We start from the raw sequence: 22,220 nt of genomic DNA on the forward strand, positions 1-22,220 counted from the left end.
GAGTCATGGGGGCGAGTGGTTGGGGGCTGGGCTCCCTCGCTGGCTGCAGTGAGCTGGGGGCTTGTCCTCTGGGCTCCAGGCCCTTGTCTGTAAGTCCAGGGTAATGATAACATCCTTCTGCCACCTTCTGGTGAGGACTGAAGGAGATAATCCAACAAAAGCACGGTCCTTGGGTTGGCGTGCAGTGAGCCTTTGAGAAGCATCCACTGTGCCCACCTGCAACATCAGCAGCCCCCAGGACACTCCCCTGGGAGCCCCTCGGCCACAGCTGTCTGTCTCCTCTGAGAATTATGAGTAGATTTGGTTTATCAAGGGCTCGCATTGGAAAGACCATTACAAGGAGATCCTATGACCATTGCAAGGTCATAGTCATTTGTTTTTTTAAGTTTTTATTTTTATTTATTTATTTTTTTGGTGAGAAAGATTAGCCCTGAACTAACATCTGTTGCCAATCCTCCTCTTTTTACTGAGGAAGATTGGCCCTGGGCTAACGGCACGGATGTGCCGTCTCCCTCTACTTTATATGTGGGACGCCTGCCAGGGCATGGCTTGATGAGCGGTGTGTAGGTCCACGCCTGGGATTCGAACCTGCAAACCCTGGGCCGCTGAAGCAGAGCTCGTAAACTTAACCACTACAGCACTGGCCCGGCCAATTAAGTTTTTATTTTTAATTAAAAGTATTATAAACGTACAGAAAGGTAGAAAAACATAATAATAACCATATACCCACCATCCAAATGCAACATTTTAAAATTTTGCCATATTTTTGCATTTGCTTCCACTTTTTAAACATTTCAAAAAGAAATTTTTGAAGTAGCTTCCACTGGGTTCCCATCAGTTTTCCCTCCCTGTCCACTAACATGAGCCTCTGTTCTGAAGCAGAGTTGAGTGTATCAATATAGCCATAGCCATCTATATTATTATTTTATGTATGAAATTTTATATAGATATGTCTATTCTTTGGCGAGTTGATTTTCCCCCACGTCATTGTTCCATGTCGAGGTATGTAACTTGGAATGGTTTATCTGTACGGCTCTGTGATTTTTCCTGATGAGGATATACCATCCTTTACTTAGTTTCCTCTTGGTGGCATTGATGCTGTTTCCCGTTCACTGGTGACTTCACCGAGTATCCATCGAGGGCCTGTGACACTCCTGGGTCAGCCCCGGGGCTACAGCAGTGAGCAGAACAGACAGACGCAGAAGTCAAGAAGTCATCCCTCAGGAAGGATTTGTTCCTCTAAAGAAGAGGGGACACAGACTTAACGAAAAAGTAAGGATGGTGTATGTCACGTATCCGCGAGGGCAACAGAGGAAAGTAAGAGCTGAGAATGGGTGCTGTTTATATGAAGTTGTGAGCCTTGAGGACGTCAAGGCAGCCAGCCACGTGGAGGACCAGCTCAGCAGCCAGAGGAGCAGCCGCTGCTGAAGCCCCGAGGCCAGAGGGTGGGTGGCCACCCGTGTCTCTATGACAAACTGTGAGGACGTGTGCTTGTGCTGGGTCCTCTACGATCTGTGACTAGAGGTGGAAGTCCCGGTTGACTGGCGGTGACGCACCTTTTCCTTTACCAGATATTCCAGCATGTTCTCCAAGATGGAGGTTTTTGAGACTCCTGCTGGCGGTGTGGGAGAGTATCTACACTGCTCGGCGGGAGTGTGCACACACGGGGAGGGCTGTGCAACACCAGCACAGTCTAGACGAAGACACGGTATTCCCAGCGAGGAGGGCAGAGAAAGACCCCCAAGGACGTGCACAGCAGAGCCTGATCTTCATCTTATTTGGAAAAAAGGGTCTTGAGATGAGGATCATCCTGGATTATCTGGGTGGGCCCTGAATGCCGTCACAGGTGTCCTTATAAGAGAGAAGAGGGGAGACACAGAAACACAGAGAAGGTGACGGGAAGACGGAGTAGAGAGAGAGACGAGCACGAGCCATGGAAGGCCAGCGGTCTCCAGAAGCTGGAGGAGCCAAGGAACCAGTTCTCCCCAGAGCCTCCAGAAGGCACCAGCCCTGCCCACACTTTAGTTTCAGACTTCTGGCCTCCAGAACTGTGAGAGAAAGAATTTCTGTTGTTCTCAGCCATCCAGTTTGTGGTCGTCTGTCAGAGCGGCCGCAGGACACTCCTACACCCTGCCCGTTGATGTGTTAGTACGATCACAGAAACCGCTCATCGGGAGAGAGCCTGAGAAATGTGGCAACTTCAAAAGAGAACGAAGCTGGAAACCCTGCAGTAGTGTCTCTCGTGCTGTAAGGAGAGGCCGTGTCGGTGGCTGGGGAGCCTCGACGCTGCCCTCCATGTGACACTGCTGCCTGCAGGCGCAGAGGCTGTGAAGACACTTCCTCCTGTGCAGCGCTCCCCGCTTATCTGTGGGGGATATGTTCCAAGATCCCCAGTGGATGCCTGAAACCCCAGATGGTACCAAACCCAATATGTACTATGTTCTTTTCACTTAGAGGAAGCACTTCACGGCTTCTCTTTGTCATGTCGGAATTGCCAGCATCACTACTCTTGCACTTTGAGGCCATTATTAAGTAAAATAGGGGTTCCTTGAACACAAGCACAACAGTCTGATAACCGAGATGGCTACTAACTGACCGACGGGTGGGTAGCATACACAGCGTGGATCTGCTGGATGAAGCGATGATTCACGTCCCAGGCAGGATGCAGCAGGATGGTATGAGATTTCATCACATTACTCAGAATGGCGCACAGTTTAAAACTTGTGAATTGTTTATTTCTGGAATTTTCCATTTAATATTTTCAGACCATGGTTGACCATGGGTAACTGAAACTGTGGAAAGTGAAACAGGGGATAAGGGGGCACTACTGTTCTTAAAATAGACTCCTAAAAGAAGGCCGTCTGTGATTCCTTTCTCATTTTCGAAGAAACTGGTCTCTATTGGAAGCAAACATTTTAGGGGACAAATGAAAGCCGGGAGGCCCTGGGTTTAAAGCCCCCGAGGTAGGCTGTGACTGGGGGCGGGTGTCTTCCTCAGGGATCTGGGGGTGCAGCTGCATACGACTGAGTGGTCTGCCCATCCCTGTTTTGCCCATGAGCTCTGTTATATTTTGCACGTGATTTTGTAGAAAACGAGTGTCTTAGCTCGGGCTTTGTCGTAACAAAGTCCCACAGACGGGGCAGCTTAGACAACAGACACTTGTTGCTCACAGTGCTGGGGGCTGGGAGCCCGAGATCAAGATGCCGGCTGACTGGATTCCCGGTGAGGGCCCGCTTCCTGCTGGCAGACAGCCACCTTCTCACTGTGTCCTCACGTGGCAGAGAGAGAGCGAGCTCTGGTGTCTCTTCCTTTTCTCGTGAGGCACAACTCTATCAGATTAGGACTCCAGCATAATGACCTCGTTTAACTTTACTTACCTCCCTAAAGGCCCATCTCCAAGTACAGTCACATTGGAGGTTAGAGCTTCAACAATTTGGGGGGACACAGTCCATAGCAGGGAAGCCCTGAGGACTGCACTCATGGCCTGATGGTGCAAGCAGGGTCAGCCTCCCAGGAGAGGTAACCTTGACCTGTTGGCCCTCGTTTAACCTTTTTTTTTTTTTTTCGAGGAAGATCAGCCCTGAGCTAACATCCATACTAATCCTCCTCTTTTTGCTGAAAAAGACTGGCTCTGAGCTAACATCTATTGCCAATCCTCCTCCTTTTTTTCCCCAAAGCCCCAGTAGATAGTTGTACGTCATAGTTGCACATCCTTCTAGTTGCTGTATGTGGGACGCGGCCTCAGCATGGCCGGAGAAGCAGTGCATTGGTGCGCTCCCGGGATCCCAACCCGGGCCGCCAGTAGCGGAGTGCGTGCGCTTAACTGCTAAGCCACGGGGCCGGCCCAGCCCTCGTTTTTTTTTTAAATTTTATTTATTTATTTTTCCCCCAAAGCCCCAGTAGATAGCTGTATGTCATAGCTGCACATCCTTCTAGTTGCTGTGTGTGGGACGCGGCCTCAGCATGGCCGGAGAAGCGGTGTGTCAGTGCGCACCCGGGATCCGAACCCCAGGCCGCCAGCAGCGGAGCGTGCGCACTTAATCGCTAAGCCACGGGGCCGACCCCGGCCCTCGTTTTATTTGCATCTCTCAAGGTTGTTCCCCAAGGAGCCTTTTTCCTCCGGTGAATTGTTTTCTAGTTTCTGCAAAGACATTAGAGGAACAGGTCAAGAGTATTGTGAAGAGGTTAAGAGTTGGGTTCACACTGGTTGTTCAGAACCTCTTAAATTATGCTCTCAGCAAACTAAAATGTAAGCCCATGATAAAACCAGGACTTCTGTAGAAATCGGGGGGCCCTGTTTACAGTAGAAGCCTGGACGGAAGCTCCCTGTGGCCCGACTGGAAACCCAGCTCGCTCTCTGCAGCAACTGGGGGAGGCGGAGATGGGGGCTGTCTTGAGTCTGGACAGAGAACGTGGTAGAGACCACAGTCCCGAGTGAATCTGCAGCAGGGAAGGGAGATGTGTTCACCTCCTGAATGTTCCATCTGACCAGTCCTTCTTTTAATTGACTTGGCACCCTTCTCAAGATGTGACACTCCAGTAGACAAGTAGGACATACTAAGAAGGCACTGTAATTCTTCTTCCTATAGGCAGTGATCTTAAATGGACACATCATTTTAATGCAGATGTCTGGTTTATCTGCAGCTCGTTTTCTGATCTGGAGGATATTGATTTTTGCTTAAGGAGGAGATATTGAGTGCCTGTCATATCCCTGGAGGCCTTGTCTTCTGGATAGAGAAACGTTTCAGATTTCCTGCCATGCCTGTCTTTACCCAGCAAGCATCTAGGGTGGTTGTGCTTGGCAGGCTGCTGGCCTCGGTGGGACGTGCTCCTGTCTTGTAGGGTCTTGATTCCAGCTGGGAACCAGGAAGGGCCCACGGGAAATGTTTAAGACCACTGCTTCCCTTCCTGTGGTGGGAGATAATATCCGCCATCTCCAGGGGAAAGTGTTTCTGGGGCAGGTGCGTTTGGGAAATGCTGCATTTGTCCCTGTCTTTGAGAGATGACCCTAGAAAGTCTCTGATCAGTTCTGCAGTAGAGTGACCTATGCGTTTTTGTTTAATCTAGTTATGTTTCCCAAACTTATTTGACCCGGAGAGGATTGGAATGTGTGTGTATGTGTGTACGGGCGTGTGTGTGTGGTGGAATTAATTCTCCGAACACTAGATGGGAAGTGGCAGCTTAGGAAATCCTTAGATGTTAACAGGTAGATATGGAACCAGGTGTTACAAGGTGAGCTGAAGGAGAGTTCGTGTAGCTTGAGGAGTGGGATCTGAGCTGGGCTGGAGTGAGCCAGGCTTGAAGGAAGGACTTAGGGGGCCAAGGGCGAGGGCCTCAGGGGGGAAGAGGATGGTACCGACAGGTGGTGGGAGATAGAAGACAGATCTCTCTCTGTGTGTTCTTCCAAAGATGTGAGTAGGGAGATGGAAATGGAGATCGTACCTGAGACAGTGGTTAAGCAAACGCCAAGAAAACCTGTATAGAGGGCGAATCTTTTCATGAATATGGTTCATGCGCCCCTTTAACAAGCACATCAGGAGGGTCTCCCTCCCCGTGTGTTTCCTGTGGCCGCCACAGCAAAGCCCCCAGGCTGGCTGGCTTAGACAACAGGAATGTGTTGTCCCCCAGTCCTGGAGGCTGGACGTCTAAGATCCAGGTGTGGGCAGGGCTGGTTCCTCCTGAGGCCTCTCTCCTTGGTGTGTAGACGGCTGTCTTCTCCATGTGTCCTCATGTGGTCGTCCCTCTGTGTGTGTCTGTGTCCTGATCTCCTCTTCTTATAAGGACACTAGTCATATGGGATTAGGGCCCACCCTCATGACCTCCTTTTACCTTAATACCCCTTTAAAGATCCCGTCTGCAAATACAGTCTCATTCTGGTGTGCTGGGGGTCAGGACTTCATATGAATTTGGTGGGCAGGGGACACAATTTAGCCCATAAAGGGGTCCCACTGGTCCCACACTGGTGGCTGGGGTCCACATTACACGACCTGCTGGCCCCGTGGCGTGGTGGAGGACGCAGCGCTAACAGAGGGGGCTGCAGCCTCAGCCACTCTGCTGGGGGAGCGTGAGGAAGGGGTCAGCTTCCAGGCAAGAGTCCCTGGAAGAGGTGGTCCTTGACCCGAATCCTGGGGTCTCCCCACACTCTGACCTCCCCTACCAGATCCTGATTCAGTTGCTGGGGGGCTGGTGCCTTTTTCCAGGGGAGCCTGGGATCAGTATGTCCACCTGTCAGGTATTTGGGGTGCCGGGTCAGAAGGTCTGCTATTACAGAAACTTCTAGAGCAACCCACCCCCTGGACCGATGTCCCCAAGCCTTCTGCTCCCTTCTCATGATGTGTTGTGTGGGTGTGGGGAGGAGAAACACGGATTAAATAAACACCAGGAAACAAGGCAAGCTTTTCTCTCACCTTTCCACGTGGCCCACTCTTCCCCAAAACCCACCTCCCCCCACACTCCCTGCCCGCTCTCGGCCCTGCGTTTACCGTCATCTCCCAGATAGCAGGTATCAGACCGTGAGACAGTCTAGCTTCCTCCAGTATTCAAATCCAGCTCTAGCAGTTCCCGTGGAGGCTGCTCTCGATCCCGCAGCTGTGACCTTGACCTCGAGTCTCAATGTCTGTGCAAAGCCCAGTGCAGCCCCCGTGGGTGTCTCACTGCTTTGAAGATGAGCAAATTTTGTACATTTGGAGCCAGAAAATAAATGAGTAGTCACAAAATCTTGCTTCCAATGTGTTACGTATATAAGGTGTCTGTCTGAGATTCCACTGAAATAAAAACCTTTTTTTTTTGCTATGTCTATATGCAATATGTATATGCTATATGTAAATGCTATATATGCTATATATAATAAACCAAAGCCCATGGAACCTCTGCATTTTTTAGATCTTCTTCATAGATCTTGAAACTGTAACCTTGATAAAGTTGGCTTCGGCTATGAGGTTTCTTGTTTGTTTTTATTACATGTCTTCTGTCCCAGGTCAGGTTTCACAGTTTCACTGTGGCTGCAGAAGCAGTGAGTAGGGAAATCCACCTGTGTGTCCCTCACAGGTGGTAGGGGACGAAGGAGCAAGGTTAAAATTTTATGTTCTCTTGGAACAATTGTATTTTTCTTGGAACATTTGGGCAGCAAAATATGGAGTCTTTGCTAAAATTGCTTTTACTACCATTATTTTGTTTTTTTCTTAATTAGTAGGTACCCAGCAGGGCCAATGAGAGAAACATGTTCTAAGAGTCATTGTACTTTATTGACCCATGTTCTTACAGCTTGATATTTGTCCCGAGAGGTTAGTTACACTGAAACAATTGCCTCCGGGCGGTGAGTAGCTATCCCTCCCCTGTCCTGGTCCTGAGTTTTCCTAGGAAACTGGTTTTCAGATGGCATTCTGGTCTTTCCTTCCCTTCCCTCTCTGCGGAGCCTCCCTCGCCCCTCGTGACGATGGGTTAGAGATCTGATATAGCCCCTCCGGCCCCCACGGCCCCCCTGGGTGAAAGGCAGGACGCCCACCCCTGTTTGAATTTCAGATGAACAACGAATAACTTTGTAGTGTAAGTACGTCCCGTGCAGTATTTGGGAAATACTTAGAGTCAGACATATTCGTTGTTGGTCCGAAATGCAGCTGTAACCGGGCGCCCTGTGTTACCTGGCCGTCCTACCCGGAGTTAATAATTACACGTTTCCCCAGGTGTTTGCTTTTCCCACGGATCTGCTGATCACGTTATTCAAGCCCCTTGTTAAGGTCCAGACCCTCCTGCTCTGGCCCAGGGCTGTCCTGGAAAGAACTGCCGGGGTGCAGGCGGCCGCCTTTTCTGCTTCTGGACGCGGTCCCGGCCCCTCTCCAGACCCATCCAACGTGGGCTTCTGCAACGCAGCTTTGGGAACAGATGTGTCCGTTTGTGACCGTCACCCCCAAGCCAATGCGAGTGGCAAGGGTGGGTGTCATTGTGGCCGGGGGACAGGAGGAGCTGGGGTCACAGGGCCCCCCCCCCCCCGACCTTCCTCTTTGGGTGGTCAGTTTTGTTTCTAGAGTTCGGTTTGCTTTTAGCCTGGCACAAACATCCTCAACGGCGCCCACACACCTTTTTTTCGGAAAGAAGACCCTGGGGGTTGTACACGCTTTAAAATTCAGATCTGTGTGTTCACGACGGGTCACCAGCCTGGTGGGTCCAGCTGTAGACGTGCTGTGTGTGGCCTGCAAAGTGATGATTGAAAACCATGAATTCCCAACACTGATTCATTCCAAGTTGCTGCCTGAACTCTGACCTGCCTGGAGACTACCTGCAGATCTGGGAACACGGGGCCGAGCTCCCGCAGACCAGCAGTGGCGGGAGTTTAAACGCGGCCGCCTGGCGGACCTGGGGCGTGTGGTCCGGCCCCTTGGCCTCAGCCCACTCTCTGCCCACTCCCCTGCGTCGCGCTGGCTCTTCTGGGTTTTTGCGTTCGGGAGCCCTGGTCTCCTCCGGGGACGCGTTCACTGAGTGTCCGCTGTGTTCCAGACGCTGGGAATGAACAGACACAGCCCCTGTGCGCCTGGAGGCTGAATGCTGCGTAAACCAGATGAACGTGTGAGGTAGGACACACAGCAGGGGCTAAGGAGGGCTTTGGAGGAAAGAAACCAGGCCAGCAGTAGATGGTGGGGTGCAATTGTTTGTTTTTTTTTAAATTTTAAGCCGTGGGTGCTCTTTTGGGAAGCTGGGGGTGGAATGCATTGGAGGGAGGCTTCCTCTGCGTGCCCCCAAGGGCGTAAGCTGAGGGCTCCAGAGCATCTCGCCTGCTCTCACAAGCGGGCGGGATTCTTGCAGTCTTGACTGAATTCGATGTGGGGCCAGGACCTGGCAAGGACAGGCATGTGCAGTGTCTGCTCTGTGCCAGGCTCGGCTGGGGCTCTCCACACGCCCATTTTTCAGATGCTGACACTGAGGCCCTCGCAGCCCCAAAGCTCCCGAGCTATCTGGGGCGAAGGTTCACCTTGCGTAGGAATGCTGGCGGGGCGGCCGGCGTGCCTGGAACCGCCTCATCATCCGACATTCCTGCCTCCGCCTGTGCCCGGCTTCCCATAAACCCAACGGCCGCTACTCCGTATAGATAGGGATTCCCCCCGCCACCCCCATGAATGTGATGGCGCATTTCGTCCTCTCCCTCCATCTGCTTTCTCTTTGTCCCTGTGGGGTTTGGAAGCAGCACAGGTGGGGCGTGAGGAGGCAAAGGAGCAGAAGCTACTCTGAGCTGACTTACCTGTCAGGGCAGAAAGAAGCCTCCGGACCCCACAGTGGCAAGACCCCACACCTGTGTCCATCCTGGCACTGAGGCGATGAAGCCACACCCCGCCTGCTGGCCCCGCAGCACCAGGACACTGCCCTCACCTCCAGGAGAAGGCTGGTTGCACCTCTGCATCTTTGTGCTGCTGCCAAGTTCTGCAATTACAGCCACGGACTCCGCTCAAGACGAACCTGGAGCTGCGATTCTCATTACAGTCGCCGTGGGGGCTTTCTGTATCGACACTGGGGCCTCACCCAGACCTATTAAAGATCCCCAAGTAACTTCCCGGTACAGCCAGAATGAAGAACCAGTGTCCTACTGGATACGCTTCAGTGGAACCTGGGACATAGTTAGAAATAATTATTCCCATATATTATATGGTTATATATATTTATATAATCTATATTTATGTTATTTATTATAAAATAATGTTATCATAAATTGCTCAGACATAATTGTATATAATATATTATAATAGTTATAATAATATACTATTACTTCTATGTTATAATTATAACTGTATCATATAGTACATAGTGTATAAATACTATACACTGTATAATTACTCCAGGCGCTCATTTCTTCCCGCGTAGATGGTAAATGAGCACATGCATGAATGAACGCGTTGCTAGAAGTTGCAGGAGACTGGCTCCTCGCTCAGGGGAACCGGGAATACCCAGATCCCGTCCGTGGCCACAGCTCTCTCTTCCCTCACCAGATTTTGCGCTTCTGTGATTGGGAAAACATTGACCTGAAGTTACAAAGGCATTTGGTCGGTGAATACAGGAATACCCATTTGCCCTGAAATTTTAATTTAGAGTTACACTGAGGTGAACTTTGGAATTTTTAATTAAAAAAATGAAATCTTCCTGGGTGATTTGGATGATCTTCCCCTTGAGGCTTTTAACCGGCCCAGTGACTCGCCCACGGGGTGGCCTGAAGGAGGGGAGGCAGAGGCGTAGAAGGAGGCTAGCGTGAATGAATGGATGGGTCAGTCGTCAGGCTCTCAAACTCACAGCCTGGGGGCCAGGAAGGTATTGCCAGTGAGCGAGCCTGGCAGGCGGAAGATCAGAGGATGCTGAGTCTCGGTGGTTCCAGGAAGACCTGGAGAGGGCCTGCCAGGAGGTAGCCGCAGCTCGCTTCTGCCCCTAGGTGCCATGTGGCAGTCCCCAGCATTGCCAGATTCTCCCAATGGGCAAAATAAGCCAGAAATCTGGGTTTTCGTGTGAAGTCTCCAGGTTAGCAAAGGTATAAAACTCTGTGCAGGTCAAACAAAACAGCGTGTCTGGGCCAAAGGACCCTGGCCCCTTCTCGGACGACCCGGATCCTCTTGGTGGTAAGGGAGCCCCTGACCCCAGTCCTGGTCTTGCCATTCTCTGTGGAGGGAGTGCATTTCTGGAACGGCTCCTTTGCTCCGTTGGGCTTTGCGCATGCCCGTGTGTCTGGTGGGTCCCCGTGGAAGTCTGGATGGAGGATAGGAGCGCACCGGGCGGCTGTGTCCCAGAACTGACTCCGCAGGCTGAGCAGTGAAACGCTTCCTGGGGGTGTTTGCTGTCGTTAAGTGAACTCTGGAAATAAACGGTGAGCGTCGGCTTTCCCAAATCCAACGCAGAGTTGTCATGGGTGAACCGCATCCTACCTGGGACCTTTCTGAGCCCCCCTCCAACTGCCATCATGAAACACGAGAGCAGGGGCCACGCACCCAGGTACCTGCTGGGCTGGGGTCCTGGGGGAGATGGGCGGGTGAGCTTCTTCCTTCCTCCCTCCTTCCCTCCCTCCTTCTTTTCTCTCTTCTTCTCATGCAAAGTAATTTCCAACGCAGAGAAGGAAAAGCATAGAGAACAATATAGCACACATCTGTGTCCCCAGCTTTGTCAAAGGCTGACTTTCTGTCGTATTTGCTGGAACTGTTTTGAGGAAATCACACGTTACAAGCCCCGTCAACCCCTTTCTCCCTCCCCAGAGACCGCCACTCCTCAGAGTTTAGAGTTTATCTTTCCATCGTGTGCTTCTCCGCCATTCCTCCGTACGTGCCCACGTGCCGTCTGTAAAATAGCACTGCATCTTTCCAGCCTTCGCTGGATGATCCATGCTGTTTGAATCATCCTGCAAATCGCTCTCCTTTCGCTTGGTTTTATGTTTGGGGATCCTCCGTGTAGCCGGGTTCATTCATTCTCACAACTGTGCCGTCGTGGGAAGAAGATGCCACACCTTCACCAGGCAGTCCCTGCACGACGAGGGTGCCTGCGTCCCCGGTCGCTCAGGACAGCCCCGTTTCTGCGGGAACGACCTGTGCGTCTTTCCTTGTGCGCGTGGCCTTGACCCCCCCTACAGAGTTCACTTGGATGTGGAATCGCTGGTTTGGCACGTCCCCCACCAGCTCCCCAGCACCCCCGGTTCACGCCAGCTTTTACCCTAACCTTGCTGGACTCCTGCCCACAGACCTGGGTGTCACAGTGGGTGGCATGCTCCGTGTCGTTCCCCGTGCTTGCTCACAGCCGTGGCCCAAGGTGGCAGTCAGCACCCTGACCTGGGTCTTTGCTGGGGAACGTTTATTGCACTCGATCGTGAGGAAGCTGCACCCCCAGCTGCCCCGGACTCTCAGGGAGCCCTGTCTCCAGCTTCAGTCTGCTCACGACTGTGGGTTCCGCTCACTCCTGGGCCTGGACATTATCTCATCTCTGAGCCCGGCCTGCCCCAAGGGATTCTATTTTTACATGCCTCCTCTCGTTGCTGTGTTTGAAGCCGAGGGGGTTATAAGCTCTGGTCACGGCTGCAGCTGCTTAGGGCTCCTTGTAAACGCCGGGTTTCCAGCACCTGGCAGAGCTCCCGGGGCCCCCACCCCCGGGGCCTGGCTCTGGCTCCGGGGAGGAGGTGGGGCTCTCGCCGCCTTCAGAGATCTGCGCGTCACACACACAGGTGGCTCTGCCGGCGGCCACGCCGACACGCGACTGTGGCACTGTGCCTGCGCTCAGGCGAGCGCCAGTGTCCACCACGCCCCTGGGGCTTCTTTCTTCGATTTTCACGCCTCTTTGTTGTTTTCCCTCTCCCGCTCCTTACAGACGTAAGGCAGCCATGCCGCGCAGCCCGACGTCCAGCGAGGACGAGATGGCCCAGAGCTGCTCCGACTCCTCCATGGGGTCGGGGTCGGACAGCTCCAAAGAAGAGACCATCTACGACACCATCCGGGCCACAGCGGAGAAGCCGGGCGGCGCCAGGACGGAGGAGGGCCAGGGCAACACGCTGGTGATCCGCATCCTCATCCAGGACCTACAGCAGACGGTGAGCCCCGCGCGCTCGTTTCTGGGCCGTGCCAAGTGTGACTTGAAGTCGGGGGTGCCTGCGAGTCCTGGTGGCCCTCCACACGTTCTGCCCCCGACCCCTACCCCACCGAGCTCCCTGCCCGGCCCCCTCCCGCTGGTCCCAACCCTCCCCCGCCCCCACCTCCCTGCCAGCTGCCGGCTGCACCTCTGCCTGCTTCACGGCGTGCTGCTGGTGCCTCCGTCCACATCATCCGTTGCGCACCTGCTACGTGCGGGGACGGAGGCCGCGCCTCCAGGGCACCCAGACCAGCCTCGCAGAGGAAACACACACAGTGAGCGCATTAGCCAGCGGGGCTCCCAGCACCCAAGCTGGCCTTGACTCTCCCCCAACTGCTCTGGGCTCAGGCACGCCCGGCCCCCGATGCGCCATGCTCATTCCCGCTTCCTGGGTATGCAATCTCTGCTGGACGCACGGCCCACTGGCTGACTCCTGGTGGTCCCTCAGGGTCTGGGCCAGATCCTGTATCCTCTGTTGCACCGTCTGCAGCTCTGGGGGCTTCTTGCCTGTGGCCCCTGGCGTCCGCCCCTGCCGCACACTTGCCTAGTGCCTGTGGGTCTTTGCTGGCAGGTCTCCCTGGAGGGTTGGCTCATGGAGACACAGCAGGGTAGGGGTCATGGGCCTGGCTGCGTGCATGGCACTGGTGCAGTGGACGCTCTGAATCGATCACCAAAGATGTGTGAGTGAACATCCCCAGGTCACACCACCTCATGCCTCTCTCCCGGCGCACTTTTAGACTCGACTCCCTGAGAAAGCATTTCGTGTAAGCTTTCCTTCCTTGGTCCCTGATTGTTTTTTCTTCTATAAGTGCATCGGGGCTTCTGATGAAATTGGAAACTGCTCAGAGCAGAGATAAGCGCTTACAAATCTTACCTCTCCCGGTTCCCTGAAAGGGCTGAATTCACACGAGGTGCTCCTTAAATGATTGGTTGGTGGGGTTGCTGGTCTGGGGGTTTCAGGCGATTCTCAGGGGCATCGATGTGATGTTGTTTGTGGTCCTTTTAACATTCACTTGCTCAGCTACTTGGCTGTCTGTGATGAGCTAGGCCCTGGTGTGGAATGCCACACATGATGACTAGGAAGGTTTTGTATGGTGGAGAGTGTGTGAAGAAAGTAATCCAGCAGTGATGGGGTGATGGGTGATGGGTGTGGGTGACAGAGTGATGGGGTGATGGATGATGGGATGATAGGGTGATGGGAATGGGTGTGGGTGATAGAGTGATGGGGTGATGGGTGATGGGTGATGGGGTGATGGATGATAGGGTGATAGGATGATGGGCGTGGGTGATGGAACGATGGGTGTGAGAGATGGATGATGGATGTGGATGATGAAATGAGGGGTGATGAGTGTGGGTGATGGGGTGATGGATGAGGTCATGGGTGATGGAATGATAGGGTTATGGGTGATGGTGTGTTGGGTGATGGTTGTGGGTGATGGGGAAATGTGTGATGGGGTGATGGGTGTGGGTGATAGAGTGATGGAGTAATGGGGTGATGGGTGTGGGTGATGGGTGATGGAGTGATAGGGTTATGGGTGACGGTGTGATGGGTGATGGTATGGAGGGATGAAGAGTGATGGATGATGGGTGATGCAGTGGTGGGTGATGGGGTGATGGATGATGGGGTGGTGATCTTTGCAGGGCTGCCAGATTACCCAGCTCTTCAAGGCACAGCGCCTCCAAGGCCCCCAGTGATACAGCTGGAGCGTGGTGAATGGGAGCTTGAGGGGATGGTTAGGAGATGAGATCTGAGCTAGAGAGACAGTGGCCTCTATAGGCCATGGTGGAAAGTTTGACTTCTACTCTAACTGCATAAGGAAATCATCAGAGGGGTTCAGCCCAGGCATTTAGGGTCTTTATTATACAAGAGGATGGTGTGTTCCATCTCCTCATGTTTCCTACATGGTATTTGCTTCTTCTCAATTAAATTGTGTTAAACTGAATAGAAAGGTATTTAGGATCTCTCTTACGCCAAGCGCTAAACCAGGTGCCGGGGATGTGGAGGTGAACCTCCTCCGAGCATTGCACATGAGGAAGATGGTTGTTCTGGGGTGAAGGTGCATGAGCAGGTCCTTGTGGGAGGAGGGGGAGCAGGACCTGAGGGTCTCCCCTGCAGAGGTTCCATTTCAGCTGGGCCTTCAAGGACCGAGAAGGGTTTCACGCTGGGGAGGGCACAGCAGGTGAAAGAGGAGCGCTGAAGCTTGGGGTGGGCACGGTGGGGAAATGGGTGGGTTGGCCCAGGTGTGGGGTGGGGTGTGGGGTGGTGGGGGGACCTGACCAACTGGGCTGGGCTGGGTTTGAGCTCCCTGTGGAGTCCCATTGAGTGGATGGTAGAGTCCAGGGCGTGCGTGGGAGGCTAAGACAGGTCCAGTGACCCTGAGAGAGGCTCTCTAGAGGCCAAGCAGGCGCCTCCGGTGGTGGGAATTGTCTTGTCTCTCCAGATCAGGTGACCTGGAGTCTCAGAGGGCAGCCCTTTCTGCCATAGGTGCATGGGTGGGGTGGGGTGGAGTGGGGCGAGCGTGACCGTCCTTTGGGGCTCCCCATTTATGGAAGAGGAAGGAACGGGCCTCCACCTTCAGTTGGCTCTGCCGGGGTGTGCTGGGTGGCAAGTCGCTCTGCCGTGTCCCTCTCTGACTCGTGGTTTGTGCCTTGTGCGGTTTTGAGTCCCACTGTCCTGCTGCATACCCAGCACGTGGAGGTGAGGACAGAGCTTGGGGCACGGGGCAGACGTTGTGGGTGTGGTCACGACCCTCGTCAGGTCCGGCTGGGAGCATGTCGCATGCCGTCCACTGGGGATTGGTGACGGGGGGGACAGTTGGTGAGAAGGCCCCTCTACTGCAGAGAGAACAGGTGGCCATCCCAGAAGTAGGACTCAGGGGCGCCCGGGTGAGACTCTGGGTCATCTCCTTCTGTGCTTTCTCGTAATTGCTGTTTCTCATGTCTTGTCGGTCTTGGTGAGGACGCTACTCGTTTGAGAGTTGGGTTAAAGGAAGTGGGAGAGGTGGGACTGGATCTATGGAGTAGCTGAGGTGGGGTGGTGTAGACAGCCTCCAACGGGCTTTAGATGGCAGGCTCTTTATACTTGAAGAGCAGAGTGTGGTGGCAGAGACCATGCTGGGGAAGGGGCACACACTGGGATCAGGGGAAATGGCAGCCAGTCCCGCTGCGCCACCTACTGGCCATTTGGTGCTGGTGATGTTACTTGGCTGGTGTCACCCCGCTTTGCGCACATCCAGGGCCCATCTTCCAGCGTTGTGGGGTCTGATGAGTTGGTTCAGTGCCTCCAAGGGCTGGGCTCTCCTCTCCCCTCATGTAAGCAGCTCCAGTGGGGAACCTCTGCTGGTGGCCTGGCCCCAGGCCCTGCTCTCCCTGAGGATAGGTGCTGCCCGGGCTGAGTTCTGTACTGCTGACACCTGTCGTCTGAGAGCGGGGTCAGCCAGGTGGCTCCACCTTCTAGGGATAGCTCAGGGTGACCCGGTGCCCCAGAAATAATCTGGCAGTGCTGCAGGCCGCAGGGCCACCCTGGCAGCACAGACGTGGCTTTTCAAGGGGCGGGCGTGGAGTCGAGGTGTTCTTTCTTCTGTGTTGTTCAACATCTCCTATAAAAGTTATGTGATTCTTATAAAGCACGGATGCCAGCCCCAGAAGTGGTTGTCATTAGCATTGGGTGAACATTCCAGACCTGTCTCTCCAAGGGTTACAGGTAATGGGTGGATGTATGTACGGATAGAAATACAGGTTGGTAACCACAGACACTGCTAATTAATCACCATCATGAAAGTGGTTTGATTTAAATATAAAAGGAGAAAAAGCCAAGGAAATGCTGAACTTTAGTAATTTTTTTGTCACAAGAGAGACTGTTTCCAAATGAATCTATAAGTTAAAAGAAACGATTGTGAAACTCTAGAAGGCTGGAGTCTTTCTTTGTTTTCATTTTTGATTACAGTCTTTTCCCTCCTTTCTTAATGCTCTAAGGCGCTCAGCATTCTCTTCTTATGTATTTTGGGGTAAATTAAGCGAATTGCTGTAATAAGCAGACCTCCAAAGCTCAGGCGCTTAACACATAGATATTTTATTTCCTTCTCTCCTGTGGGTCCGCTGGGGATGGACAGGGATGAAGAGGTGGAGGTTCTGCTCCATGCGGTCATTCAGGGATCCAGGCTCCTTCCGTCTAGTAGCCGGGCCATTCCCTGGAGCTCTGGAATCCTCCACGGAGTCCTCTATATCTGCCCAGAGGATGAGGGAGGGAAGAGAGAGAACTCGTGGACCGCATTGCTCCCCCACCTTCCCTCGCTTCCTCCAGAGGCTGCACCCGACTGCAGAGGCTAAAAATCCTAGTGTGACTGTGAGCCCAGGAGGGCAAAGGTCACAGTGTGTTGAACAAGTAGCTGGTTGCACACGCACACACACACGTGCACACACATGTACCCTCCTCTCCTCCCCCACTTCCTGATTCTTATTGGCGTAGAACCATTCACACATGGTCACCATCCGTCCCACTGAATGTCCATGCTGCTTCAGAGCACTGGAGTGTCTCCGTCTCTCTTCCAAGGTGAATGCCCACTGCCAGGTTTACGGTAGCCTCTTTGTTTCCTGTCACCTCTGATTTGGATGGAATTAATTGTCCAGTGTTTTTTTTAGGAAGACTTCCTGACGGCGGTGCTTCCTCGGTGAACGCACAGTTGATTCTCATATTTGCAATGGTTATGGTCTAAAAGTCGCCTTGAACAAGAGACTACTGAACCATCGCCCATAGGGGACATACAGGGTTAGGCTCCTGCAAGCCTCTGGTCGCAGCATCTTCGTTGACAGATCAGTGTGTAACCTCGTTTTATATGTGTTTCTGTGTAAAGACACCTGATTTAATACACAGAGTTGATTCATTAACATGGAACTCACGGCCCACGGGGCTATGGCGCATGTCTGCACAAAGCTCATCTAACACACGTATTTTCTCCGGGAGGCACCTCACAGCCTGCTTGCGCTTAGGATCACTAGACAACTCTTCAGCATGCATTTGGGTGCAGCGAAATCACCAAGAAAAAGGCAAAAATGGAGCACGAAATAGACCACGATAAGGACACGTTTACAAGATTGTGGCTGAAACAGAAGGCAGAGCATCGCCTTGTCCATCCTCAGCCGGGAACGTGCACGTCGGGCGACTCAGTTTTATTGGCTCAATTCCGTTTTACTGTAAATGGTCACAAAGGTGTCACAAGTATTGATTTGGGGTTACAAATAAATTTTAGCAAGTAGGCAAATCCCAAAGACAGAATCCACGAACAACGAGAATTGAGTGTGTGCTTGAAAATGTTTTCGAGCTCCCTTGGGTTGTGTGTCGTTTTCCTGGTGTGATATTTTTGAGTCACAATTCCTACCCCATACCCCCCACAGTCTATGTTGTTTAGTGGTCGTCTTGCCCTGACTTGATTTTTCTTTTACTGGGTTCCTAAAGAATTGGCTTCAGTTACGACATCAGGAAGTGTGTGGTGCTGGCCGTTCTGTTCTTCCTGGAAAAACTTCCGACCTGCAGATTTTGTTTTGTCTCTTGTTTCAAGGATGTTTTCTTCTTTCTGCTCATTTTTCTGTGTTCCACTCGGGGTCTCTATTTCGGGGACAGCACTTATTGATGGTGGCTCTTCCTCCTCCGTACCTGCTTTCTTTTCTCTAATTGCTTCAATCACTCGGTGTTTTTCCTGTTTCTTCTCTGCAGTTTTCTTGAGACTTTCTTTAGGGTATTTTCAGTGAGATCCATTCTGTTCTGTTCCTTGTAATTTCCAATTTATTGTGGTCGTGTTATTTCGGCTTTCCGTTTGTTTTCTTAGCCCTGCGATTGCTCTTTTTGAAAATCATTCTTTGGAGTTGTTTAGTAGGTTTTATGGCTTGTTATTTTTCTCCCTAGCATGAAGCACTCTTGGAAATCTGTCTTCTTTTAACTGGGGTGTATTTTCAACTGGAGTAGGTGAATCAGATGTTTGATTTTGCATGCCATCTCTCTTCCTCTCTTCCTTTCTTTGCCTGTAATGTCTTCATTATTTCCACGCTGTTTCTTGCAGAAGTACTCCAGTGGTTTGTCAGTGACTTGATGTCTTTCTGTTTGTCCCGAGGGCACCTACAGACTTGGTGGTCTGTAGACCCTTTAGATGCAAAGGCCCAGGGGCAGGGAGTGTCCAGTCTCTTTAGAAGGCCTGGCTTCCCTTTTTTTTCCTGAGATTTTCTTGAATGCTCTGCACCGGAGTGTAGTGCAGGGAGCATGTCTCGTTCTCGTGGGGGGACACCCCCAGCCCTGGAGATCCCCCCATTCAGCGAGGAGCCCTGCCAGGAAGGGTCTCTGCTGGACGTCAGGGATGGTCGTCTCCTTTTGCTTCCCCAACCCCTGCCCAATCAGAGGAGGGAAGAGAGAAGGACCCCTGTGTTACATCTGTCCAGATTAGAGCGTGTTGATGCAGAATGTCTGGATTTTTGTCTCCACCAGTGCCGTTTCTGGGAATGAAGGTGAGGTTGGGAGTCCCCCCACCCCCAAGAGTTCAGTTTCTCGGGGATGTCTGAGGTGAATGCATCGGGCATTAGGTTGTGCCTGTTTTATACTTTGGGTACTTTTTGGGGTGGCTTTCATTATTTGGGGTCACTTGGTCAGACCTGGCTGCATACCTTCTCAGCCCTGGGATGCTGCATTGCTCATCGAAAGCCCCTCACCCCTGGGGACCTGGATGACCTCATGGTGGACCCTTGCCCTGCAGTGTTTTACCTATTCGGCCCACGTATTTCCCGTTCACATTTATTGACATGGAGGGATGCAGAGGACTGGAGAGGCACTCCTCTTGGATTTCAGACCCAGACCTACAGATCCAAACTGGGAAGGCAGAGGAGGTGGGGGAGGATGCAGTTGCCGGGGGTCGAGGTGCCCTGTTCTCTGCTCACCGCCCCAGGGGTCCACCCACTCAGCCCACAGCCCTCCGTCCTGATGTCACACATCCCTGCAGACCTGTTCCCACTGCGGGGAAGCCCCGTGTCTCATTAACTGCACCAGCGTGTCTTTTTATAACTTCCTGAACGTCCACCTTGGGCCAGATGCTGTGTCTAGGTCTTCATGTGTGATGTTTCATGTAGTTCTCGTGACAGCCCCGAGCTGGGCAGCACTTCTGAGCGTTTTATTTAAGTACAACACACCTTTAGAAAGTGCCCAGATCTTAAGTGCACAAATGGAGTGTGACGTGTAACCAGCATCCAGACAAAGAGGTGGAACATCACCTACCCCCAAAGGCCCCAAGACGCTCTCCCAGTCCCGAGGTAGGTCTGTGATTATCCCAGTGCACAGCTGGCAGCATTGAAGATCAGAGCCCAGACAGAGCTAGCGAGAAACAGGGCAGGTGGCCTGGGACGCGCAGCCTTGAGCCTACACCTGCCGGAAGCCAGCATTTGATGTGCTTGCTTGCTGCCTGGTACCTGAGCCTAGTTTGCTTCTGTAGCTTGTGTTCACCACGGAAGGTGGCCAGAGGACAGCCCTGCAGAGGAAGCAGCACGGGGTCCGGCTCCTCCAGGATGGCTCGGAGTCACAGCCCCCCCACCATCCGCCATGTGCTTTGGGGCAAAATACTGAGAGTCTCCCGGCCTGGGTACCGGGTGAAGTGAGCCAGCACAGGCTGGGCATGTGGCCGCTTCCAGGCGACAGGGAGTGCCTGTTAAACGTCTGTGACCTTGATGGGTCTCTGAGATCAAAGCCCGTCTGTTGGCACTGTCCACCCGGGAGGCACTCACGAGTCACAACAGAGAGAGAGGCCTTTTGCCATCTTGACTGTTGAGATGCTCCGTGGGCAGTGGGGTCATGGACACACGGTGGGCACACGCTGGGTCTGGTGGGCACAGGAGCAGGAGCTGGTCTGGAAGTCCGTGTCCCGCCCCCGTCTGTTTGACCTCTTCCTAGCGGGGTGGCGTGAGCCAGCTCGTGCTCCCAGTAAGTATTCTGTCCACCTGCACCAGAGGCTTTGGGACATGTCGGGATTCCTGATGCAGAGGCACCTGCTTTCCAGGCCCAGAATTATGATGATTCTTCCTGAAAGGAAGCCCCTCCTAGAGGTTTGGTCTCTATTCCCAGGAGTACAGTTGTTTCCAGAACGTTCTGAAGACTCCCTCTCTTCACTTTGTTCAAGACAAACAAAGGCCCTGAGGCTGAGAACAGAAATCCCACGGGTGTGAGCTCTCAGCAACAAAGCGGCCGTTGTTCCCGCGTGAAGGCCCTCGAGAGGCTGAATCTCCTGTAGCCGGGGACGCAAGACGGGCCCTGGAATCCTGCCCAGGGGAGCCAAGGGCGCTGCTGAGCGAGTTCATCACCCCAGTGCCCGCCCGCCCGCAGGGAGACAGTGTCTGCAGAAGCTCGTGAGGCTGTCTCTCTGCTGCCCCAGATGCGATCCCTCACCCCAGATGCGATCCCTCACCCCAGGTGCGATCCCTCACCCCAGGTGCGATCCCTCACCCCAGATGCGATCCCTCACCCCAGGTGCGATCCCTCACCCCAGATGCGATCCCTCACCCCAGGTGCGATCCCTCACCCCAGATGCGATCCCTCACCCCAGATGCGATCCCTCACCCCAGGTGCGATCCCTCACCCCAGGTGCGATCCCTCACCCCAGGTGCGATCCCTCACCCCAGGTGCAGTCTGGACCTGGCTCTTCTCTCTGAGTGACTGCTGTTTCCGAGTCTCACACCTCCAGTGGGACTGAAGTTTAAACCTCTGAGCAAGAGCCTCTGGCAGTGCTAATAATCCTTCCAGGCACACTTCCCAGGGCCCCCCGCATGCCTGAAGCCCTGATGAACAGAGTCCTGGGCGGTGGGTTCACAGGGCCCTGCAGAAATGGCTCGGCAGGGTGGGCTCTGGGAGGGTGGCGGGTGTGCGTCCTTCTGCTCTCTGGATCATCGCAGATGCACACAGGGCCTGCTGTGGGCTTGAGCGCTCACCGGGCAGTGAGCTGGGCCTTTTGAACAAGCAGCTATGCCAAAATTGATAGAAACTATAGTTCTTCTGTTGTGTATGTTTTTGGGGAGCACTGAAGGAGGACGTGGGAACAAAGCTGCCACTGGGGCACACAGCAGTCCAGTTTTCAGTCCTCACTGTCACGTCACAAGTAGGGAAGAAAATATAATGGGGCGTGACGAGTTTCGGGGGTGTGCTTGGGTGTCTACACCGTCACCCACCTCTGCCGCAGGGTTGGCCCCGAGGGCTCCACTGGAGCTGCCAGCCCGTGTGTCCATCCGTACGGCCCGTCTGGACGAGTTAACGGGGGTGCGAGGGCCTGGCCCACCTCCCGGCAGACGCGTCGGGAAAATGAGTCTCTCCTTTTTGCTTTAATCAGTGCTTCCATTTATTAAATGAGCGCATCTTCAAATTTGATATTTCATTAAGGAAAATGAATCTCGGCTGCTGTCCTGATCCCCTCAGAGATAATTTATTGCCATTTATCCATTCTCTCTCTCTCACACACACACTCAAATTTCTCCCCCAAAGCCGCAGCCCGCCGCGTCCCCGCTGCACCTGCCTCCCCCGCCCCACAGGTCAGCTGACGGAGATGCTCCCGCATCCATCACTTGCTTCCACATGGACTGTCAGATATGCCTGATTGCCGAGCGACCTTGGCCTCCTGCTTATG

The 22,220-nt window shown here is 53.2% G+C and overlaps 1 protein-coding gene across 1 annotated transcript in view; it reads left to right on the plus strand.

The window, feature by feature from the left end:
• Window positions 1-22,220, plus strand: part of SHANK2 (SH3 and multiple ankyrin repeat domains 2) — a 572,646-nt gene that overhangs the window by 69,801 nt on the left and 480,625 nt on the right. The window contains exon 2 of the mRNA XM_058526174.1: window positions 12,319-12,538. Within this exon, the coding sequence (XP_058382157.1) occupies window positions 12,332-12,538 (207 nt within the window). The 5' untranslated portion in view covers window positions 12,319-12,331. The remainder of the gene's footprint in view (window positions 1-12,318; window positions 12,539-22,220) is intronic.

This window comes from Diceros bicornis, chromosome 31 (assembly GCF_020826845.1).
Source record: "Diceros bicornis minor isolate mBicDic1 chromosome 31, mDicBic1.mat.cur, whole genome shotgun sequence".
Lineage (NCBI taxonomy): Eukaryota > Metazoa > Chordata > Mammalia > Perissodactyla > Rhinocerotidae > Diceros > Diceros bicornis.